The 21,489-nt window shown below is 48.7% G+C and overlaps 1 protein-coding gene across 1 annotated transcript in view; it reads right to left on the bottom strand.

Moving 5' to 3' along the window:
* INTS7 (integrator complex subunit 7) overlaps positions 1 to 21,489 on the bottom strand; it is a 128,497-nt gene that overhangs the window by 8,753 nt on the left and 98,255 nt on the right. Inside the window, 2 exon segments of the mRNA XM_075341436.1 lie at positions 2,583 to 2,768; positions 15,200 to 15,298. Coding sequence (XP_075197551.1) covers positions 2,583 to 2,768; positions 15,200 to 15,298 — 285 coding nt within the window.

Here is a 21,489-nt window from a genome sequence, read left to right as displayed (position 1 = left end):
CACAGAGTACCTTGATGAAGCAGGGTCCTGTCCCTGACGATACTCAGCTCCATATGCAGCAGATCCTTTCAGGTGCTGTGGATGGAGCACGGTCTCAGTGCCTGGAGACCGGTAAAATCCCACTTCACCCAGAGCCCTAAGGGGGATGGGGAAGGATGCAGCATGTGGGCTCCAGCCTCCGTACCCGCAATGGGTACCTCAACATTAACAAACACCGCCGACAAAAGTGGGGTGAGAAGGGAGCATGCTGGGGGCCCTATATGGGCCCTCTTTTCTTCCATCCGACAAAGTCAGCAGCTGCTGCTGACTAAACAGTGGAGCTATGCGTGGATGTCTGACCTCCTTCGCACAAAGCATGAAAACTGAGGAGCCCGTGATCCCACGGGGGGTGTATAGGCAGAAGGGGAGGGGCCTTACACTTTTAAGTGTAGTGCTTTGTGTGGCCTCCGGAGGCAGTAGCTATACACCCAATCGTCTGGGTCTCCCAATTAGGAGCGATAAAGAAAAAAAGTGCGATAGCACTATTGTTTTTTGAGATATTTTATTCACGGTGTTCACTATATGGTAAAACTGATGTGTGGGTGTGATGCCTCAGGTCAGTGCGAGTTCGTAGACACCAAACATGTATAGGTTTACTTTTATATAAGGGGTTAAAAAAATCGGAAGTTTGTTTGAAAAAAAGTGGCGCACGTTTTACCCATATTCCGTGACTCGTAGCATTCTCATTTTTCGGGATCTATGGCTCAGTGACTGCTTATTTTTTGCTTATCGAGCTGATGTTTTTAACGGTACCATTTTTGCGCAGATGCTACGTTTTGATCGCGTTATTGCATTTTGCGCAAAAGTTGTGCGACAAAAAAAGTAATTTTGGCGTTTGGAATTTTTTTGCCGCGACGCCGTTTACTGATCAGATTAATTGATTTTATATTTTGATAGATCGGGCGTTTCTGAAAGCGGCGATACCAAATATGTGTATATTTTTTATTTTTATTTAACCCTTTAATTTTCAATGGGGCGGAAGGGGGGTGATTTTAACTTTTAGGGGTTTTTTTTTAATTTTTTTAAAACTTTGACTTTTTTTTCTACTAGTCCCCCTAGGGGGCTATAGCGGTCAGCAATCCGATCGCTCTGAACTATCTGCTGATCACAGCTATACAGCTGTAAACAGCAGAGATGCTCACTTTCTGCTTCACTGGGCTGCGGGCCGAGTGAAACTGAAAGTAATTCATGTGTGGTACAGGAGTCATCACATGACCCTGTGCTACCATGACAACCACCGGAAATCACGTGATCACGTCACGTGACTTCTGGTATCGGGCGGTAAGTAATAGTTTACCGCCGATGCCGTTATAATGGCGCTGTCACATATTGACAGCGCCATTTAAGCGGTTAAACGGCACGAGCAGATAACGATTCTGCTCAAGCCTAGCAGACACACATCTCAGCTGTGAAAATGAGATGTGCGCCGATAACGGCATGCTTCCGGCGGGAGACCGCGGGCAGTAACATTATGACCGCTAGGTCGTAATATTACTGCCCGCGGCCGTTAAGGGGTTAAGCGTTGCAATGTGCATCACTAACGGGGTTTAAAAAAAACAATACAATTCCATGTATTTATCTTAAAAAAAGATTTATATGCTCAGGTGAATGCGGTAAATGCCTTAGGTTACGGTCATAGGGGTGGAGCTTTTGCTAGGATCAGTCACGGTCACTCAAATTCAGGCATGATTCATAGAAATGTAGTATAGTTCTCCTGATTAGCCATGTCTCTTACCTCATGTGCAGGGCATTGCAGTAGCCTGCGTATCCATGGTTATAACCACTCATATAGTGACAATTAGTTGCTTGTGGTTGTAACCATGGATACGTAAACTACTGCAATGCTCTGCACATGAGGTAACTAACATAGCTAATCTGGAGAACTATACTACATTTCTAATTGGAGGTATTTGCTAATATTATTACATCTACTACATATTGGGATAGGATCTTGGAGATGGGAATACTTCTTTTAGGTTACAAACCACACGGAGGGTGATGGCCTCATCCAAATAGAGTTGAGGTACATTCCACCATTTACAACCGGAAACGACCACAATCCTCACACACCGGCACTTCTAATAATCAGGACCAGCGCTATCTACACGGAGAGTGCTCCTGGAATTTTATGCTGGGTGTATTGATTTTTCCTAATCTCACAGTCACCTTTGCCCTTTGTATAGTTCGGAGTGACAGTATACGGAATCTATTCTTTTTATGCACAGACTTTATCATTCCCAGTTGGTTTCCTGGAGGTTTTATATAAATCGGACATGTCCCTCGACAATCATCTGTCCGGGGCACTAGACTGCCGATATCGGCCGACGTTTTCTAACGTGCATGGTGGGCTTCATAGTATATGGCCATGGTCTGTTTGCGAAAAATGATTTGCTGTTACAGTAATGGCATTGTGAAAGATTTTATCTTTTCAATCCTGCATGATGTAACGACAAAGTTTAGTAAATGGTTAATGGGAAACGCTGGTAACATTATTCCACTAGAGATAGAAGCTAGAACACAACGAGGAGCGGCGCTGCACTTACCTTATAGTCCTGCCCGGGTTTGCTCTGCAGCGTAGAAGACACGGTGAGGCAGACAGACTGGATCTTGCGGAACAGGCCCGGTTTGGAGCCGTGCTGAACTACCCCTTCCACCTTCAGCGCCATCTGCTGGTTGCTCTGTACAGCTATCGGCTCTGTGGGATTGCGCGGTGACGGGGACAGGGCCAGCTAATCAAAAACGTAGAGGAGAATGGCCATTAGGTAGTGAGCCGGTTAATTTATACAGTACTCACAGAACATTAGTACAATTTCAGGATGAGCCCTATAATACCCTCTGGCCTTTTCGGGAGAACTTAATGTGACCTTCTCGGACCTTTTCAGGGGAACTTAATGTGACCTTCTCTGACCTTTTGGATGCTCATTTCCAACTGTTCAATGTTTCAGGACTTTTTCCACAACTTGCTTTTCTCTAACAAGGAGCTGAATGGCAAAATTCACCATAGGTGTTTGATCCATGAATAGCCCAATAAATTTGGGGGTTTGATTAGAATTGGTATCAAATCAGTCCTCCTCATCAGGCAGCTCACATTCTGGCGTCAGGAGACGAAGATGACACCTAACAAATGATCAGCAGGACCGCGCCATTGTGAGGCGTCATGCAGGATGTTCTCAGATGGAAGAGGCCACTGAGCTTAGAGTGTCACCAGCAGGTTGTACAGAGACACAAAGAGACTGGAAGAGCCACAGAAAGGCAGAGAAGTGGACGTCCTGTGGCCACATGGCACATTGATGACCACTTCATTGTGAACACTGCGCTGTGGAGCCGGATGATGAATGCCACACAACTCCAGGCACATTTGGCACCAAATGTCACGTCAGACCACTGAAGACCATTTACATCAGCATGGTTTGTGTGCTATATGACCTTGATTGCACCACCAGGCAAAGGAGTCATCTACGCTGGACAAGGGACCAGTGGCCTCAGGGCTGTTCATTGATGAAAGTTGATTCACGCTGAGCAGAAATGATGGCCAGCAATGATTTGGAGACCTCAAGGAGAAGGTGGTGCATCAGCCCCTGTTGTCACCAGATGATCCTTTGGTGATGGTGTAAGTGTGGGCCGGTGTGTCTAGTCAGTGCAGAACACCCTACACTGTGTGACTGGTACAGTGACAGCGCCTACTACTGGAATAACATAAATAATCCAATCATTGTGCCTCTGCAGGAATAACACCGGCCTAATCTCATCTTCATGGACGACAATGCTCCAGCTAATCGAGGTCACATCATTAGGGAATGGCTGCTGGAGACTGGGGACCTCAAAGAGCGACTGCACTTTCTCCAGACCTAAACCCCATAGAAAAACCTATGGGATCAGCTGAGTCACCGTGTAGAGGCCGTAACTCTGTACCCCAGAACCTCAATGACCTGATGGCCACCCTTTAAGAAGAGTGGGAAGTCATGCTTCCGCAGACAGTAACATGGCTCTATTATTGGCTTTTGTTTCAATAAATTCTTTAAGATGTGGAAATCACCATTGCTGCTTCTACTTAAATGTACTGCGTCCATCATAAAGTATCACCGTAGATGGAACTTTTTACATTAATTTCACCCAAAAGCCAAATATCCCTAACTTTTTGTGAGTAGTGTATATACATTTAATGACTATATGTAAAATAAATAAAACAAATAAACAAATAAATAGCCGCTCCTATCCACAATCCTTAATGGGGTTTTTCAATTTCATAAAACCCCTGTCCAATGCAGCAGGTTTTTTGTTTGTGCATTGCTCGCCTTCACCAGGTCCAGCACTGGCTCAGTCATGTGGACAACCCTGCAGTCAATCAGTGAGCTCAGAGCTGCAGACAACATCAGAACAATGGCAGAGACTCAGCATTGGACTCAAATAGACACTGCAGCTGAAGATCAAGGGTGTTGTGACACTTTATAAACTATCCTCTGGAGGTCTACTATGCAGATTTTTTATTATATATATATCATCCAGAAGCAGGCATGAAGGGTCGCACTCCACAAGGATCTCGGTAAAGGTGAATCTTTATTCCAAGCTCACATCAAGGATACAGGTGGTGGGCGAGGGGGAGGGCGTGTATCGTCTGTACTCCGGGACACGCACCCGGATCTTCCCCTCAGCCATACGTGGATTAGCAGTGCCCGGTATTCCTCACCCCAGCATTATAACATAAATATTATATTATATATATATACACATATATATATATATGTGTATATATATATATATATGTATATATATATATATATATATATATATATATGTATATATGTATATATATATATATATATATATATATATATATATATATATATGTATATATGTATATATATATATATATATATATATATATATATATATATATATATATATATACACACACACACATATATATATATATATATATATATACATATATATATATATATACATATATACAGTACAGTCCAAAAGTTTGGACACACCTTCTCATCTCTAGAACAGCTATTAAGAGGAGACTTTGTGCAGCAGGCCTTCATAGTAAAATAGCTGCTAGGAAACCACTGCTAAGGACAGGCAACAAGCAGGAGAGACTTGTTTGGGCTAAAGAACACAAGGAATGGACATTAGACCAGTGGAAATCTGTGCTTTGGTCTGATGAGTCCAAATTTGAGATCTTTGGCTTTAACCACCGTGTCTTTATAGAAAAGGTGAACGGATGGACTCTACATGGCTGGTTCCCACCGTGAAGCATGGAGGAGGAGGTGTGATGGTGTGGGGGGGCTTTGCTGGTGACACTGTTGCGGATTTATTCAAAATTGAAGGCATACTGAACCAGCATGGCTACCACAGCATCTTGCAGCGGCGTGCTATTCCATCCGGTTTGCGTTTAGTTGGATCATTTATTTTTCAACAGGTCAATGATTCCAAACACCCCTCCAGGCTGTGTAAGGGCTATTTGACTAAGAAGGAGAGTGATGGGGTGCTACGCCAGATGACCTGGTCTCCACAGTCACCAGACCTGAACCCAATCGAGATGGTTTGGGGTGAGCTGGACCGCAGAGTGAAGGCAAAAGGGCCAACAAGTGCTAAGCATCTCTGGGAACTCCTTCAAGACTGTTGGAAAACCATTTCCGGTGACGACCTCTTGAAGCTCATCAAGAGAATGCCAAGAGTGTGCAAAGCAGTAATCAAAGCAAAAGGGGGCTACTTTGAAGAACCTAGAATATAAGACATATCTTCAGTTGTTTCACACTTTTTTGTTAAGTATTTCATTCCACATGTGTTAATTCATAGTTTTGATGCCTTCAATGTGAATCTACAATTTTCAGAATCCTAAAAATAAAGAAAACTGTTTGAATGAGGTGTGTCCAAACTTTTGGTCTGTACTGTATCTATCTATATACACACACAAACATACACACTATATATACACACATACATACATACATACACACACGCACATATATTCAAACACATACATACATACATACATACATACATATTTTATCCCTCCCGCACCCGCATCTCTGTGCAGGTTACTGGGGAGGAAAAGCCCCCGCAATGGACCAGTGAGCTGGAAGGTTACACTGGGACAGTCAGGTTTTGTTTTTCCAGTTGCCTGCCCCCCCCCCCCCCCTCACATGACCGCCAGTGTCCGGAGTATATGAAGTGACACACGCCGCTATCCCGAGGCGATTCCCTGCTGGTGGCCGAGTTTCTGAAGAGTCAGGATATTTTAACCTCAAACGTTGCAGATTCAGGGAAGATGAAGAAATGAAGTAACCTGAGTCTTCTTGAAGTATTTTCAGGACACGGATATCACCACGTATGTACACGGCATGTATCCCCCGCCACAACACATTAATAACACACTAATCCTGGGAGAACCCATTAATCTGATAAACCAAAAAGTCCAGTGGAATTGGTTTTTTCCTTCTACAGTTTGGGCTGTGCCTCATACAGTATCAAACCTAATAGGCATGGGGTGCAGCAAGACAATCTGCCAGGTACAAGGGGAGAACACAAATCTGAAGCCGGAGGGAACTTCTCGGTTTGGAGGAAGATAAATTAAGATTTTTGGTACTCACCTGTAAATCTCTTTCTGGTACTTTTCATGGGGCTGGGACAAAGCCATGGGTCAATCTGCTGCCACCTGGAGGCTGACACTAACAATACAGCTCAAACTAAAAAAAATTGGCTCCTCCCGAGCAGTCAATATCTCACCTGCTAGCATCAAGCCTCCTCAATTAGTGAGAAAGTAGCAAGAAAAGCAAAAAACAAAAAAGTATAACCACCTTGAGAGAGAGAAAATAACTTAAGTGCCCACTTGACCGGGAAGATAAGGGAGTGGTGTTTTCCCAATGAAGAAATTTTACGGTGAGTACCAAATCTTAATTTCTAAGCTGCTTCAAATGTGGGGAAGACAGGAACCGTGTGACATTATGAAGTCGTCTCTGGGACGGGAATTTAAAAAAAAAAAAAAAAAAAAAAAAAAAGCGAGTGAGAGGGGGAGGTGCGAGCGCGAAGGCGAGGAGCGAGTGCGAGCGGGAGGAGTGAGCGCAAAGGGGAGGAGCGAGCGCGAGGAGCGAGCGCGAAGGGGAAGAGCGAGCGCGAGGGGGGGAGCGAGCGGGGGAGTAAGGGAGAAAAAGGAAGAAAGAAAGAGAGCGAAAGAGAGCGAGAGAGCGAAAGAGAGCGAGAGAGCGAAAGAGAGCAAGAGAGCGAGAGAGCGAGAGAGAGCGAGAGAGAGCGAGAGAGCGAAAGAGAGCGAGAGAGCGAAAGAGAGCGAGAGAGCGAAAGAGCGAGAACGAGAGCGAAAGAGCGAGAACGAGAGCGAAAGAGCGAGAACGAGAGCGAAAGAGAACGAGAGCAAAAGAACGAGAGCGAAAGAGAACGAGAGCGAAAGAGAACGAGAGCGAAAGAGAACGAGAGCGAAAGAGAACGAGAGCGAAGGAGAACGAGAGCGAAAGAGAACGAGAGCGAAAGAACGAGAGCGAAAGAGAACGAGAGCGAAAGAGAACGAGAGCGAAAGAGAACGAGAGCGAAAGAGAACGAGAGCGAAAGAGAACGAGAGCGAAAGAGAACGAGAGCGAAAGAGAACGAGAGCGAAAGCGAACGAGAGCGAAAGCGAACGAGAGCGAAAGAGAACGAGAGCGAAAGAGAACGAGAGCGAAAGAGAACGAGAGCGAAAGCGAACGAGAGCGAAAGAGAACGAGAGCGAAAGAGAACGAGAGCGAACGAGAACGAGAGCGAACGAGAACGAGAGCGAACGAGAACGAGAGCGAACGAGAACGAGAGCGAACGAGAACGAGAGCGAACAGCGAGAAAAAGAGAAAGAGAAAAAGAGAGGGAAAGAGAGAGAAAGAGAGAGACATAGCAACTAATCTAACCCTCCAAGGCTAAGACCAATCTGGGATTCAGACCCATGTCTGCCTCCGAATGACACAAAACAAAACCGAGGAGGCCTGGTACTTGCAGGTGAGGTATAGTCTGCTGGGGAGGAGACAATATTTTTTTGTTAAAGGGAATCTGTCACCAGGTTTTTGCTCCCCCATGTTAGAGCAAAATAATGTAGAGACAGAGCCCCTGATTCAGCAATGTGTCACTTGCTGAGCTGCATTTGACAATATCACCGTTTTCTCTGCTGCAGGTCTACAAGTTATTTGAATGTGAAGCTCTCTAACCCCGCCCACACTTCTGATTGGCAGCTCTCTGCCCATATATAGTGTACACAGAAAGCTGCCAATCAGTGGTAGGGGCGGGGTTATAAAGAGCCCATGAATGTGGAGGACTACCTTGCAGCAGGTTTACTAGTCCTCTAATGATAATCTCCTGCTGATTAAACGGTGATTTTATCAAAACTACACATGTGATACATCGCTGGAATCAGGATCTCTGAGTCTGCATCATGCTACGCTCAGATTAGGTGGCAAAAACCTGGTGACAGATTCTCTTTAAGATGTATTGTTCGTGGCAGCAGAATAACAAATGGTTCCTGTGTGGTCCAATGAAGAAACAGAGATACCCCTTTAGGCGTATTGTTTTCAGATCATTAACGTTCGCTGATATACAAGGCAATCGGTGCACAAACGCCAACAAAGAAGGGAATTTTGTTTACTTACCGTAAATTCCTTTTCTTCTAGCTCCAATTGGGAGACCCAGACAATTGGGTGTATAGCTTCTGCCTCCGGAGGCCACACAAAGTATTACACTTAAAAGTGTAAAGCCCCTCCCCTTCTGCCTATACACCCCCCCGTGGATCACGGGCTCCTCAGTTTTGGTGCAAAAGCAGGAAGGAGGAAAAGTTATAAATTGGTTTAAAGTAAATTCAATCCGAAGGAATTTCGGAGAACTGAAACCATTCAACATGAATAACATGTGTACACAAAGAACAACAGCCCGAAGGGAACAGGGGCGGGTGCTGGGTCTCCCAATTGGAGCTAGAAGAAAAGGAATTTACGGTAAGTAAACAAAATTCCCTTCTTCTTTGTCGCTCCATTGGGAGACCCAGACAATTGGGACGTCCAAAAGCAGTCCCTGGGTGGGTAAAATAATACCTCGTAATAGAGCCGTAAAACGGCCCTTTCCTACAGGTGGGCAACCGCCGCCTGAAGGACTTGCCTACCTAGGCTGGCATCCGCCGAAGCATAGGTATGCACCTGATAGTGTTTCGTGAAAGTGTGCAGGCTCGACCAGGTAGCCGCCTGACACACCTGCTGAGCCGTAGCCTGGTGCCGCAAAGCCCAGGACGCACCCACGGCTCTGGTAGAATGGGCTTTCAGCCCTGAGGGAACCGGAAGCCCAGAAGATCGGTAAGCTTCGAGAATTGGTTCCTTGATCCACCGAGCCAGGGTTGATTTGGAAGCCTGTGACCCTTTACGCTGGCCAGCGACAAGGACAAAGAGTGCATCCGAGCGGCGCAGGGGCGCCGTACGAGAAATGTAGAGTCTGAGTGCTCTCACCAGATCTAACAAGTGCAAGTCCTTTTCACACTGGTGAACTGGATGAGGACAAAAAGAGGGTAAGGAGATATCCTGATTGAGATGAAAGGGGGATACCACCTTAGGGAGAAATTCCGGAACCGGACGCAGAACCACCTTGTCCTGGTGAAACACCAGGAAAGGGGCTTTGCATGACAGCGCCGCTAGCTCAGACACTCTCCGAAGTGATGTGACTGCTACCAGGAAGACCACTTTCTGCGAAAGGCGTGAGAGAGAAATATCCCTCATTGGCTCGAAAGGTGGTTTCTAAAGAGCCATCAGCACCCTGTTCAGATCCCAGGGTTCTAACGGCCGCTTGTAAGGAGGGACTATGTGACAAACCCCCTGCAGGAACGTGCGTACCTTTGGAAGTCTGGCCAGGCGCTTCTGAAAAAACACAGAGAGCGCTGAGACTTGTCCCTTAAGAGAGCCGAGCGACAACCCTTTTTTCAATCCGGATTGAAGGAAGGAAAGAAAAGTGGGCAAGGCAAATGGCCAGGGAGAAAAACCCTGATCAGAGCACCAAGATAGGAATATCCTCCACGTCCTGTGGTAGATCTTGGCGGACGTTGGTTTCCTAGCCTGTCTCATAGTGGCAATGACCTCTTGAGATAACCCTGAAGACGCTAGGATCCAGGACTCAATGGCCACACAGTCAGGTTGAGGGCCGCAGAATTCAGATGGAAAAACGGCCCTTGAGACAGCAAGTCTGGTCGGTCTGGTAGTGCCCACGGTTGGCCCACCGTGAGATGCCACAGATCCGGGTACCACGACCTTCTCGGCCAGTCTGGAGCGACGAGTATGGCGGCAGTCGGACCTGATCTTGCGTAACACTCTGGGCAACAGTGCCAGAGGAGGAAACACATAAGGGAGTTGAAACTGCGACCAATCCTGAACTAAGGCGTCTGCCGCCAGAGCTCTGTGATCTTGAGACCGTGCCATGAATGTTGGGACCTTGTTGTTGTGCCGGGACGCCATTAGGTCGACGTCCGGCATCCCCCAGCGGCAACAGATCTCCTGAAACACGTCCGGGTGAAGGGACCATTCCCCTGCGTCCATGCCCTGGCGACTGAGAAAGTCTGCTTCCCAGTTTTCTACGCCCGGGATGTGAACTGCGGATATGGTGGATGCCGTGGCTTCCACCCACATCAGAATCCGCCGGACTTCCTGGAAGGCTTGCCGACTGCGTGTTCCCCCTTGGTGGTTGATGTATGCCACCGCTGTGGAGTTGTCCGACTGAATTCGGATCTGCTTGCCTTCCAGCCACGGCTGGAACGCCTTTAGGGCAAGATACACTGCCCTTATCTCCAGAACATTGATCTGAAGGGAGGACTCTGTCGGAGTCCAGGTTCCCTGAGCCCTGTGGTGGAGAAAGACCGCTCCCCACCCTGACAGGCTCGCGTCCGTCGTGACCACAGCCCATGATGGGGGAAGGAAGGATTTCCCCTTCGACAGAGAATTGGGGAGAAGCCACCACTGAAGGGAAGCCTTGGCTGACCGTGAAAGGGAGACGTTCCTGTCGAGGGACGTCGACTTCCCGTCCCATTTGCGGAGAATGTCCCATTGAAGTGGACGCAGATGAAACTGCGCAAAAGGAACTGCCTCCATTGCTGCTACCATCTTCCCTAGGAAGTGCATGAGGCGCCTCAGGGGGTGTGACTGGCCTTGAAGGAGAGATTGCACCCCTGTCTGTAGTGAACGCTGCTTGTCCAGCGGAAGCTTCGCTATCGCTGAGAGAGTATGAAACTCCATGCCAAGATATGTCAGTGATTGGGCCGGTGTCAGATTTGACTTTGGAAAATTGATGATCCACCCGAAACTCTGGAGAGTCTCCAGAGCAATGTTCAGGCTGTGTTGGCATGCCACTTGAGAGGGTGCCTTGACCAGCAGATCGTCTAAGTAAGGGATCACCGAGTGTCCCTGAGAGTGTAGGACTGCTACCACTGCTGCCATGACCTTGGTGAAGACCCGTGGGGCTGTCGCCAGGCCGAAAGGCAGTGCCACGAACTGAAGGTGTTCGTCTCCTATGGCGAAATGCAGGAAGCGCTGATGCTCTGGTGCAATCGGTACGTGGAGATAAGCATCTTTGATGTCGATTGATGCCAGGAAGTCTCCTTGGGACATTGAGGCGATGACGGAGCGGAGCGATTCCATCCGGAACCGCCTGGTTTTTACGTGTTTGTTGAGCAGTTTTAGGTCCAGAACAGGACGGAAGGATCCGTCCTTTTTCGGTACCACAAACAAGTTGGAGTAAAAACCGTGACCCTGTTGCTGAAGAGGAACAGGGATCACCACTCCTTCCGCCTTCAGAGTGCACACCGCCTGAAGAAGAGCATCGGCTCTCTCGGGGGGCGGAGATGTTCTGAAAAATCGAGTCGGAGGACGAGAGCTGAACTCTATCCTGTAACCGTGGGATAGAATGTCTCTCACCCATCGGTCTTTTACCTGTGGCAGCCAGGCGTCGCAAAAGCGGGAAAGCCTGCCACCGACCGAGGATGCGGTGTGAGGAGGCCGAGAGTCATGAGGAGGCCGCCTTGGGAGCGGTTCCTCCGGCGGTCTTTTTAGGACGTGACTTAGACCGCCATGAATCGGAGTTCCTCTGATCCTTTTGAGGCCTTTTGGACGAGGAGAACTGAGACCTTCCCGCGGGCCGAAAGGACCGAAACCTCGATTGTGCCTTCCGTGGTTGAGGTCTGTTTGGTTTGGACTGGGGTAAGGATGAGTCCTTTCCCTTGGATTGTTTAATGATTTCATCCAATCGCTCACCAAACAGGCGGTCGCCAGAAAATGGCAAACCGGTTAAGAACTTTTTGGAAGCGGAGTCTGCCTTCCATTCACGTAGCCACATGGCCCTGCGGACTGCCACCGAATTGGCGGATGCTACTGCCGTACGGCTCGTAGAGACCAGGACAGCATTAATGGCGTAGGACGCAAACGCCGACGCCTGAGAGGTTAAGGACACCACTTGCGGAGCAGATGTACGTGTGACTGCATTAATCTGCGCATGACAAGCTGAGATAGCTTGGAGTGCCCAGACGGCTGCGAATGCTGGAGCAAAAGACGCGCCGATAGCTTCATAGATGGATTTCAACCATAGCTCCATCTGTCTGTCAGTGGCATCCTTGAGTGAAGCCCCATCTTCCACTGCAACTATGGATCTAGCCGCCAGTCTGGAGACAGGAGGATCCACCTTAGGACACTGAGCCCAGCCCTTGACAACGTCAGGGGGGAAGGGATAACGTGTATCCTTAAGGCGCTTGGAAAAACGCTTATCTGGACAAGCTCGGTGTTTCTGGACTGCCTCTCTGAAGTCAGAGTGATCCAGAAACATACTCAATGTACGCTTGGGAGACTTGAAACGGAATTTCTCCTGCTGAGAAGCTGACTCCTCAATTGTAGGAGCTGGTGGAGAAATATCCAACACCTGATTGATGGTTGCTATAAGATCATTCACTATGATGTCCCCATCAGGTGTATCCAGGTTGAGAGCGGTCTCAGGATCAGAATCCTGATCTGCTACCTCCGCTTCATCATCCAGAGAGTCCTCCTGCTGAGACCCTGAATAGTGTGATGAAGTCGAGTGAATTTCCCAGCGAGCCCGCTTAGGCGGCCTGGGACTGCGGTCCATGTCAGAGACCTCACCCCGGGATCCATGGGTCACCCCAGGAGCACTTTGCTGCTCCAATTGAGGGGGGCCTGAGGTCAATGATTGAACAGTGCCCGGGGCCTGAGTCACCGGTCTGGACTGTAAGGCTTCTAGTATCCTAGCAGACCATTTATCCATAGTCTCAGACAGATTGTCAGCAAATACTGCAAACTCCGTCCCTGTCACCTGGACAGTGGTAGCAGGTGGTTTCACTTGGGCCACCAGTAGCAGAGGCTCCGGCTGAGTAAGTGCCACAGGGGCCGAGCATTGCACACAATGAGGGTCAGTGGAACCTGCCGGTAGTATAGCCGCACATGAAGTACAGGTTGCAAAGTAAGCCTGTGCTTTGGCACCCTTGCTTTTTGCGGACGACATGCTGTTGTCTCCTCTGAGTACAATCCAGGAGGGTATATAGCCAAAAATCAACAGTGCGACCGTACAGTGTAAATGTATAGCATATAAGCATATATATATATGTACACTCCGGCACTCAGTGGGGCCAGCACCTCAGGTGCTGCTTACCGACCGCTAGAAAGTGGTTGTGTGATCACCAGATTCCCTGCCTGAGCCTCCCAGAGCCTGTTGTCTCTCCTCTCCAGCGTTAGAAGTGCTGACAGGAATGGCTGCCGGCGTTCTGTGGGGAGGAGGGGGCCGTGGGCGTGCTCTAGAAAGTGCGGGAATCTGGAGCCCCACTGTGCTGAATGAGGGGGGAGGAGGATACAGAGTATGCTCCAGCCCTCAGCGCTGACGTCCTGTACAGCGTCCCGCCCTTCCCCTGACTGACAGGCCTGGGGGCGGGAATATGCGATACTGGGCCGCACAAGCCGGGGACTAAAGTTATAAGCGCGGCCGGCATATAAGCGCGGCCGGCGCGGTAGTCCCCGGCGCACTAACACACCCAGCAGTGCTGCAGTGTATATGGCACAAGCGCTCCATGCGCGGTTCCCAAGGGGACACAGAGTACCTCAAAGTAGCAGGGCCTTGTCCCTGACGATACCCGGCTCCTGTCCAGCAGATTCCCCAGGGGCTGCGGAGGGAGCACGGTCCCCTGTGCCTGGAGACCGATTAGGATCCCACTTCACCCAGAGCCCATTAAGGGATGGGGAAGGAAAACAGCATGTGGCTCCTGCCTATGTACCCGCAATGGGTACCTCAACCTTAACAACACCGCCGACTAGAGTGGGGTGAGAAGGGAGCATGCTGGGGGCCCTGTTATGGGCCCTCTTTTCTTCCATCCGACATAGTCAGCAGCTGCTGCTGACTAAGATGTGGAGCTATGCGTGGATGTCAGCCTCCTTCGCACAAAGCATAAAAACTGAGGAGCCCGTGATGCACGGGGGGTGTATAGGCAGAAGGGGAGGGGCTTTACACTTTTAAGTGTAATACTTTGTGTGGCCTCCGGAGGCAGAAGCTATACACCCAATTGTCTGGGTCTCCCAATGGAGCGACAAAGAAACATGTATGGGGAAGAATTGTCAGTAATATGCCCGTCCTGTCCACATAAATCTCATGCCGGCATAAGACATCTATTGGCGTAAAAGACTATTTTTTGGGGTGATTAGTTGCACGATTATTCGGACCGATAATAGTCTCTTTTGTTGATTGCCCCACATATGACGGATTATTCTTCATGCACATTCATTCCTCCCATGTCCCTTCCTTATATACAAAGCGACAGCCGACTCCTACGTCGGGGAGGCGCAGATCATCAGTAAACCCCATCTTCCTGTACAGAACACATTTACAAAATGTAACGCTGCTATTAACTAAACTAGACACATGTTTTACAAATCTAATCATCCCGGCGACCCCCTCTTCCTTCCGCGCCGAGACTTGAAAGGATTTTCATCAAAGGAGCTATTTTCCTTCCCCCGAAAAATAAATAAATAAAAACACAGAATCAGGTGAGTATCGCTGATGTATAATGCGTGCGAGCTCTCCAGAATACGCCGCACAGCACATTAACATATATATAGCAGTGGGAAATGCCTCCTCCTCGCCGCGGTGCAGAACGCCGGCTTACCTTGATACTTGTGGATTGCAGCTTCTGGAAGAAATACCTCTGGAAGGAGAGAGGCACTTTAAGGAGGCTGATGACTGCGTTGCACAGGCACGAGGTGTGCTGAAAAAAAAGAAGAAAAGGCCGATTCTCAGTCACAGACACGAGACATCACTTATGTAGAAACAGCGCCGCTTTTATCCAAGGGCCACATCTGGTATTGTAGGTTAGCTCTATTTAAAAAAAATGTTGCCAAATTGCAATACCGTACACGACTCATGAACAAGGGTGGCGCTATTTCTGGAAGAAACTGGCAGTGGTCGACTCACTATCCAAAAGTCTTAGGAGCCAAGTAAATCCCTATCTGAAGTGACAGAGGGCGGGCACCGAACTTGTCCCCCTGCTGTGAGCTTCAGACAGAGAATTACTTAGCTGCAGCGATGAGTGGTGACGTCAATCAGGTTATTTACAGTCACAGATGAAGGTTCCCACAGCCCTCCACCTGTGATCGCAGGTCTGACCTCAGATGATCTCATTGAACTTAGTGACCTTATCTCTGGTGAGGTCACTGAGTTTACAGACCGCCATCTCCTGGCAGAAAACCACATTTGTTTCTTTTTGCGAAGAGATGCAGATTTGATGCTGAAATATCTACAGCATATTCCTGCACCCAATCTACACCTCCTGGTAAAAAAAAAAATAAAAATCACATCATTATTGCATAAAACTGAATGCAATTTTGATGCGTTTTTTTGCCAGTAGGAATAGATTGGTTGCAGGAATATGCTGTAGATATTTCAGCATTAAATGTGCAACTCTTAGCAAAAAAATGCACAAAACCGATTTGACTGTGTGGTTTTCGGTCAGGAGGTGCAAATTCGGTGCTGAAATCTTATGCAGACATTTCAACAAAACATTTGCACCTCCTGACAGAAAACCGTACCAAAATAGCATCAAGACAGTTTTTGTGCATTTTTTGCCAAGAGATGCAGATTTGGTGCTGACATTTACACACTATAGTCATGCACCAAATCTACACCTCCTGGCGATATTATAATTAAAAAAAAATCAAAAAAAAATCGCTTCACTATGGCATCAAAACTGCATGGTGTTTTGACACGGTTTTTTTTGCCAGGACATGTAGGAATATGCTACAGAAATTTCAGCACAGAATCTGTATCTCTTGACAAAAAAAAAAACCTCGCAGTTTTCTGCCAGGAGATGACGGTCGGTGAACTCCATGACCTCACCTGAGGTGAGGTAACCGAGTTTAATGAGGTCACCTGAGATCACAGGTAGAGGGCCATGGGAACCTCTAGCTGTGACCAAAAATAACCTAAGTGATGTCACCGCTCATCAAACGGATCATTCTCTGCCTGAAGGTCACAGTGGGCGTTCATCTTCTACGCCCGCGTGCTGTCACTAGATTTAGTAGAGCTGGGTTCGTCGTGGAACCTTGTGTGGATTACGTTGGGCCTGCATGTTTTGAGGGTTAATAAAAAGGTGAAGGGGGGGGGTTATATTTTATTTCAAATAAAGGATTTTTCGGTGTTTGTGTTTATTTCTTTACACTTACAGATTACTAATGTGGGGGGGGGGGGGGTGTCTCAGACACCTCCCATTACGAATCTAGGGCTTCATGGCAGCTTTGAGCTATTATTAACCCCTTATTACCCTGTATGCCAATGCACCAGGGAAATCAGGATGAGCCAGTTAAAGTTCCGGAATTGACGCATCTAATGGATGCGATGATCCTGGGCAGCTGCAGGCTGCTATTTTTTTGGCTGGGGAGTTCCAATAACCATAGACCTCCCCAGCCTGAGATTACCAGCCTCCAGCTTTCGGCTTTATCATGGCTGGGTATCAAAATTGGGGGGCCCACACGCCCTGTTTTACAATTATTTATTTAAAGAATAATAATAATAATAATAATAATTAATAAAAAAAAAGCCCCATGCGGTTCCTCTAACTTTGAAACAGAGCCAAGATAAGCACACGGCTGGTGGCTGTAGCCTGTAGCCTATGCTTTATCTGTGCTGGTATCAGTAGATGGGAAGACCTTATGCCAATTTTTTATTTATTTATTTATTTTTAGACGATGATAGAGGCACAGACAGTGTCTGTGATTGTAAGCAGTCAGAGACGCTGCCACTCAGGTTGGAGGCACATCTGACTGCAACCAATCACAGACGCCAGGACTGCTAGTGGGCAGGGAAAGCAGTGCATATGTATGAAGGATAATGAGCGGCCCCGGAAGTAGAATGAGCGACCCAGAAGCAGTTACAACTGCAATTTAGATTCGGTAAGTATAGCACGCGTGCTGCTTTATTCTTTTTTTTTTTTTTTATTTTTTTTATCACCAGAGTTACCAAGTCAGGATCTTTCCCAGAGTTCCCTGAGAACTTCGGGCCCAGCACTCAAGTATTTTATAACCCGCGTGGATCTGGTCCACCCATTACTATTTGTATACATTACTAGTTAATATTTTTAGGAATGTTGGGCAGGTTGGAAGTTTATCTAAAAAGGATCAAAAAACCCGTAACATCTTTTGGAATGTTATTGTTCACTTGCCACATGATGTTGTAACAATCAGTGTTAGTGTAAACAGGTTATGAAAAAAGAGAATTTTGTTTACTTACCGTAAATTCTTTTTCTTATAGTTCCGTAATGGGAGACCCAGACCATGGGTGTATAGCTTCTGCCTCCGGAGGACACACAAAGTACTACACTAAAAAGTGTAGCCCCTCCCTCCGAGCATATACACCCCCTGGATAACCAAATATAGCCAGTTTAGTGCAAAAGCTGAAGGAGAGTAGCCACCCACAAGTAGAGATAGAGCAAAAAACCGCAACAACCGGAGCCTCTGTCTACAACAACAGCCGGTGATAACACGCGGAACAAGAAACTGCCAACAGGCAACAGGGAGGGTGCTGGGTCTCCCATTACGGAACTATAAGAAAAAGAATTTACGGTAAGTAAACAAAATTCTCTTTTTCTTCATCGTTCCTTATGGGAGACCCAGACCATGGGACGTCTCAAAGCAGTCCATGGGTGGGAATAAACAGAAAACTGAGAAGTAGGCAGAACCTAACTTCACAAATGGGCGACAGCCGCCTGAAGGGTGCGTCTGCCCAAGCTCGCATCTGCCGAAGCATGAGCATGCACTTGGTAGTGCTTCGAAAAGGCATGCAGACTAGTCCAAGTGGCAGTCTGACAGACCTGCTGAGCCGTAGCCTGGTGCCTGAAACCGAAGAGGCACCGACAGCTCTGGTCGAGTGTGCCTTGATCCCCGGCGGGGGAGGCACTCGAGTACACTGGTAGGCATCGGAAATGGCTGACCCAATCCAACGAGCTAGGATCGGCTTAGAAGCCGAGAGGCCCTTACGCCGACCTGTGGTCAGCACAAAAAGAGAGGTGCACCGCCTAAGAACAGCGATGCGAGACACATAGATCCGGAGCGCCCGCACCAGATCCAGAGTATGCAACGCTTTTTCAAAGCGATGAACAGGAGCCGGACAAAAGGAAGACAGGGAAATGTCCTGGTTAAGGTGGAAGGAGAAACCACCTTAGGGAGGAAGTCCGGAGTCAGACGGAGAACCACCTTGTTTTGATGAAAAACCAAAAAAGTGCAGCCAAATCAGAGACTCTCCCGAGGGAAGTTATGGCCACTAGAAAGACCACTTTCTGTGAAAGACGAGGCAAAGAAACCTCCCTAAGAGGCTCAAAGGGGGGTTTCTGGAAGCCGTGAGGACCAGATTAAGGTCCCAGGGATCCAAAGACCGCCGGTAAGGCGGCGTGATGTGAGATGCGCCCTGTATGAAGGAGCGCACCTGAGCCAGCCGGGCGATACGCCGCTGGAACAACACTGGCCGAGCCGAGACCTGTCCCTTGAGGGATAGTCCTAGCTGCAGACCGGACTGTAGAAGGGACAGGAGGGTCGGCAAGGAAGAAGGCCAAGAAGCATGGCCAGAAGGGTGACACCAGGACAGGAAAATTCTCCAGGTCCTGTGATAGATTTTGGCCAAGGAATACTTCCGAGCCCGAGTCATAGTGGAGATGACTTCAGGAGGGATACCAGAAGTCGTCAAGATCCAGGACTCAAGAGCCACGCCGTCAATCTGAGAGCCGCAGAATTCTGGCGGAAAGACGGACCTTGTGAGAGAAGGTCTGGACGGTCCGGGAGATGCCACAGCACCTCAACGGACAGCTGGAGCAGGTCAGGGTACCAAGCTCGCCAGGGCCAGTCTGGAGCAATGAGAATGACCCGACGGCCCTCCATTCTGATCTTGCGCAGGACTCTGGGCAAGAGCTAGAGGGGGAAACACGTAAGACAGACGAAACTGGGACCAATCTTGAACCAGCGCGTCTGCTGCAAAGGCCTGAGGATCGTGGGAGCGAAGATCCACTTCCGGAGTGCCCCAAGTGCGGCAGATTGACCGAAACACTGCCGGATGCAGAACCCACTCGCCGCTGTCCACGGTTTGACGGCTGAGATAATCTGCCTCCCAGTTTTCCACGCCTGGGTTGTGGATTGCGGATGTGGTGGACCTGGAATCCTCCGTCCACTGAAGGATACGTTGAACCTCCAACGTTGCCAGGCGGCTGAGTGTCACGCCCTGGTGGTTGATGTAGGCAACCGCTGTGGCGTTGTCTGACTGGACTGGAATGTGCTTGCCCGCCAACTTCGTGAAAGGCCAAGAGAGCTAGACGCACAGCTCTGATTTCCAGCACATTGATCGAGAGGGCTGATTCGGACGGAGTCCAAGTGCCCTGCGCTCTGTGGAGGAGATATACTGCTCCCCAGCCGGATAGACTGGCATCCGTGGTGAGGATCACCCAGGACGGGGCCAGGAAGGAGCGTCCCTGAAGAGAGAGGGGCCGAAGCCACCACTGAAGGGAGCCCCTGGTCTGTGGCGACAGAGCCACTAACCTGTGCAAGGAGGAAGTCCGCTTGTCCCAACAGCGGAGAATGTCCAACTGCAGAGGACGCAGATGGAACTGGGCAAGGGAACCGCTTCCATTGACGCCGCTATCTGACCCAGCACCTGCATTAGGTGCCTGATGGAATGACGGCGGGGCCTCAGCAAGGAGCGCACCGCTAGTGAAGGGACTGCTGTTTGACTAAGGGCAGCTTCACAAGTGCCGGCAGAGTCTCGAATTGCATCCCTAGGTCGGAGTCAGAGTGGACTTGGGAAAAAGACAAGCCACCCGAATTGGACTAGAGTGGCGAGAGTGAGCGAAGCACTCCGCTGACGGTCTGCACAGGATGAAGCCTTGACTAGAAGGCCATCCAGGAAAAGGGATGCCAACCCTTGGAGGTGCAGAACCGCAACCACAGCTGCCATGACCCTGATGAATACTCGAGGGGCCGTGGCTAACCCGAAGGGAAGAGCCACGAATCGGAAATGTTCCTCTCTGATTGCAAAACGTAGCCAACGCTGGTGTGAAACTGCAATTGGCACATGCAGATAGACATCTCTGATGTCGAGGATGCAAGGAATCTCCTTGGGTCATTGAGGCAATGACTGAGCGCAGAGACTCCATGCGAAAATGCCGCACCTGAACATGCTTGTTGAGAAGCCTGAGATCCAGGATGGGCCGGAAGGAACCGTCCCTTTAGGGGACTAGGAAGAGATTTGAGTAGAAACCTCTGAACCGTTCCCAGGCGGGAACCGGTACAATTACTCCGTTGGCCTGCAAGGATGCCACGGCCTGAGAGAAGGCGGCGGCCTTGAAGCAGGGGGGAGTTGACAGAAAAGAAGGGAATTTTGTTTACTTACCGTAAATTCCTTTTCTTCTAGCTCCAATTGGGAGACCCAGACAATTGGGTGTATAGCTACTGCCTCCGGAGGCCACACAAAGCATTACACTTAAAAGTGTAAGGCCCCTCCCCTTCTGCCTATACACCCCCCGTGGGATCACGGTTCCTCAGTTATAGTGCCAAAGCAAGAAGGAGGAAAGCCAATAACTGGTTTAAGAACAAATTCAATCCGAAGGAACATCGGAGAACCGAAACCATTCAACATGAACAACATGTGTACCCGAAAAAACAAAAATCCCTAAGCAAACAGGGCGGGTGCTGGGTCTCCCAATTGGAGCTAGAAGAAAAGGAATTTACGGTAAGTAAACAAAATTCCCTTCTTCTTTGGCGCTCCATTGGGAGACCCAGACAATTGGGACGTCCAAAAGCAGTCCCTGGGTGGGTATAATAACCCCTCGTGATAGGACCGTAAAAACAGCCCTACCCTACAGGTGGGCAGTTGCCGCCTGAAGGACTTGTCTACCTAGGCTGGCGTCCGCCGAAGCGTAGGTAT

This window comes from Anomaloglossus baeobatrachus, chromosome 3 (genome assembly GCF_048569485.1).
Source record: "Anomaloglossus baeobatrachus isolate aAnoBae1 chromosome 3, aAnoBae1.hap1, whole genome shotgun sequence".
Taxonomy (NCBI): domain Eukaryota; kingdom Metazoa; phylum Chordata; class Amphibia; order Anura; family Aromobatidae; genus Anomaloglossus; species Anomaloglossus baeobatrachus.
The sequence above is the reverse complement of the archived record's forward strand: the minus strand, read 5'-3'. Positions and strand labels throughout refer to the sequence as shown.